The sequence below is a fragment of the Austrofundulus limnaeus genome, unplaced genomic scaffold (genome assembly GCF_001266775.1).
Source record: "Austrofundulus limnaeus strain Quisiro unplaced genomic scaffold, Austrofundulus_limnaeus-1.0 Scaffold25, whole genome shotgun sequence".
Taxonomy (NCBI): domain Eukaryota; kingdom Metazoa; phylum Chordata; class Actinopteri; order Cyprinodontiformes; family Rivulidae; genus Austrofundulus; species Austrofundulus limnaeus.
The window spans coordinates 1,252,844-1,256,207 of NW_013952427.1; the positions used below are offsets into that span (position 1 = coordinate 1,252,844).

General features: G+C 40.0%; 1 protein-coding gene across 1 annotated transcript in view; it reads left to right on the forward strand.

Annotated features, from left to right (window-relative positions):
• LOC106514990 (talin-2) overlaps positions 1-3,364 on the forward strand; it is a gene marked incomplete in the record, with an annotated part of 96,655 nt that overhangs the window by 28,392 nt on the left and 64,899 nt on the right. Inside the window, 2 exon segments of the mRNA XM_014004547.1 lie at positions 2,126-2,297; positions 3,006-3,103. Of these exon segments, the coding sequence (XP_013860001.1) occupies positions 2,162-2,297; positions 3,006-3,103 (234 nt within the window).

Consider the following 3,364-nt stretch of genomic DNA (forward strand, 5'->3'; position numbering starts at 1 on the left):
CATTAGCACCTCTAGTAATTATTTACTGAGAAAAATGGTGACATGTTCAATGCTTATTTTGCCCGCTGTATATTCAGATCAGCCTTGTGTTGCTCGTTAACAACATCACTCTATTTATTTGACTGTTGTGCCAAACCGGCTGCCGTCGCCGGAAGTAGTTCGGAGCTAACACGGCTCCCTCTTTTACCAAGACTTAGCTTAGCTTTCTTTGCCTGCGCCACAGGTTGCGGACCACTGGAAGCCTGACGCTTCGGTCAGTCAATCTGACCAGACACAAGAGTACACTCACTCTGAGTTCGAAAAGGCGAAAAGCCCCGAAAACTACCTCCATTGTCCGAATTTGATCCAAACAGATCAAGCACGTACGCTCGAGTCCAAGACGGGCCGGCTTCACACTCATCATCACTCATGTCGAGACTAGGTCTCCACCAATATCAACGAATCGCCACCAAACGTCACTGTAAAAGAAAGAGACAGCGTCTCAATCACATATCAAATCCACCACTGCGTGGTGCCGTGACAACAATACGTACCTCTCGCTCTCCTCTCTCAAACGAAAAGTGAAGGAGGCCAGGCTAGGGAGCCTACTAATGGGGTCACTAGGCATCATGGGTAATTGCCTCTTTGAATAAGAGACCTTGCTCTCACAATAACTCAAATGATGCTGTTTACATCTCTGAGACGAAGGCGAACGTAAATGAAAAATAATACATAATAACATTTACTCCCCCTTTAAAGTTAAAATCTAAGCAATTATGTTTAAAATACATAATGTTGAATATTATCAACCTATTATAAATCTTTTTACAGTTTGAAGTTCATAGAAAAGTGACATTACCTTGAGTAGTACTCATGACACAGGCGTTTGATTGTGGATTTTTAATGTATTTGAGATCATTTTGGTATCGCTGGAGTCTTTCTGGTTCATATTTAGTCCTGACAGCTGCTCTGAGAAGTCCACGGCTGCTTCGATTATTCATAATGATTTAAAATTGGCTCCATTTGGCCTTTCCTAGAATGTGAAGAAACCCCATTCATCATAAGCTTATTAGGATTTCAGATCTTGATAAAATCCACACGAGCTCAAACCTCTTTAAAAACCTCATGCTACCTCTTTCCCCCCCTTTAACTCTAAAGTTTGATTAAAGGATGTCAAACTAATTTACAGTCTTGAAGAGAAAGTTAGATTTTTTTGCCACAGCTCTGATTTTAGGACCAACTTGTGCGTTCCTCTTTGTCCCTGAGTCATGAGCAGCGGCTGCTTCAGGAAGCTGCAGCGAAGTGTGAACACTGCGTGCCAATCCAGCACCTCCATCCCCTGCATGTGAACAAATCTCACATAGGAACCAGATTCTGGGAGTCAGGGTCACGAGAGAACGGCAGAACAGCGGAGAGGCTGAACGTCAGCAGTGACCTGGACTGACCTCTGACCTCCCTGTCACAGAGCAGCTCTGTGTTCCCATTGGTCCCAGACAGGATGTGCTCTGTTAGCACATGTCAGAAAACACTTTCTTTTCCCTCTCTCCCTGCGTTTAAGCACCAATCTACAAGGGTCTCATTCTTCTGTAAATAACAGAATAATTGTTGTAATACAGATGGAATTTTTTAGTTTGTTTTTAATAAATTTTAAGTGAAAATATTAATGAAAAGTAATTTTGTTACCCTTTTTTTAAAATCTCTTCAGCACAGAACATTTTTATACTTTGTTCTTTGTCCGCAGCAGGGACCAGATGGGCCATTTTCAGAAAGTGATAAATTTGTTGTCAGCTCTTTGTTTTACGAAGCATAACAATGGCCTCACTGTGCGCAAATTAGCACTTTCATATTCATAAAATTTAATTGTTTATGACATTGAAAGGGGGGCAAAGTGTTTGCGTGTTTCATAGTATCATGCTCACCTTTGAGTGGGCACAAATAATAAAACTTTTAGGTGATGCTTTTTCATGTCCGATTAGAAGATGGATGATTCACCAAAGTGATGACTTATGGGATTTGAGTAATTATTAACATTCATCATGTGCAATATTTAGTTCATTTATCACATCAGTGAGTCTCAGGTTTTACACTTCCCAAAACCTTTTAGCTGTGTTTAATCTCAACCTCGCCTGTTTTGTGTTTCCCTCAGCTGTAGCTGCAGCCTCCTCCCACACCGCCTGTCAACATGGTGGTGCTGTCGCTCAAAATCTGCGTGCGTCAATGCAACGTGGTGAAGACCATGCAGTTTGAGCCGTCCACAGCCGTGTACGACGCCTGCAGAATAATCAGAGAGAGGGTCCCAGAGGCACAAACTGGACAGGGTGGGTTTCAGACTGAGGTCTGTTGCTGATAAACTACACAAAAAAGAACGGAAGCACTGAAAGACTGAGGATAAAGTTTGACATTTAGAATTGTCTCTTCAGGATAAAGGTTTCTGCTCACTAAAGAAAAAAAGGCTAGTAGATGATTTATTGCACAAGTTTAAGAAAGAAAACAATAAATGTGTGAACAAAGTTCTAGTTTTACTGTGTTTGGCACTTTTTGATCATTTAGGCAGCTCAGATTGCATTTTGTCTTCTATCATTTTTTTCTTAATTGTATCATTTAAAATAGGTGACAGGATAACAAATTATACTGTATTTTGGCCCCTTTATTACTCAGTCATTTTTTTTCTGTAACATCCGTATAATTCAAAGTTTTTCACTTCTCATAAGATGCAGGTCATGCTGATCAATCACATCTACTCTAAAGTCATCCATTAGTTTGTGTTTTGAGATGAGCTTACAGAATAATCTTTGCTCTCGTTAATCAAGTCAGAGAGAAAATAATAATATTAAAAACCACACCCCTTATTTCACTTCATTTTGTCTTTGTATTGATTTGTATCTGCTAATATGACATTCTGCTCCTGATGCTCAGTTCTTCTCTGTGCTTTAACCAGAAGATGTGTTTTATTTTCTGCTGCTGAAAAGACTAACTTATATGTAAACAAATGTTTAAAATTTTGATGTTTTGCTTCCCTCTCCCAGCTTCAGATTATGGCTTGTTTCTGTCTGATGAAGACCCCAGAAAAGGCATCTGGTTGGAGTCTGGGAGGACCATGGACTATTACATGCTCCGTAATGGGGTAAAGGCCTCAATCAGTTTAACTAAAACCAAACACACTAAACATTTCACATTGTCTTGAACATTTAGAAAATAATGACCAAATTCTTAAAATATGCCAAAACAATTATAAACTGCACACACACTTCATTTGGAACCATGTGTAAAATCATCCCTGCAGATGAAAGTGAAAACATTGGCTGGTACAAACAACACACACACACACACACACACACACACACACACACACACACACACACACACACACACACACACACACACA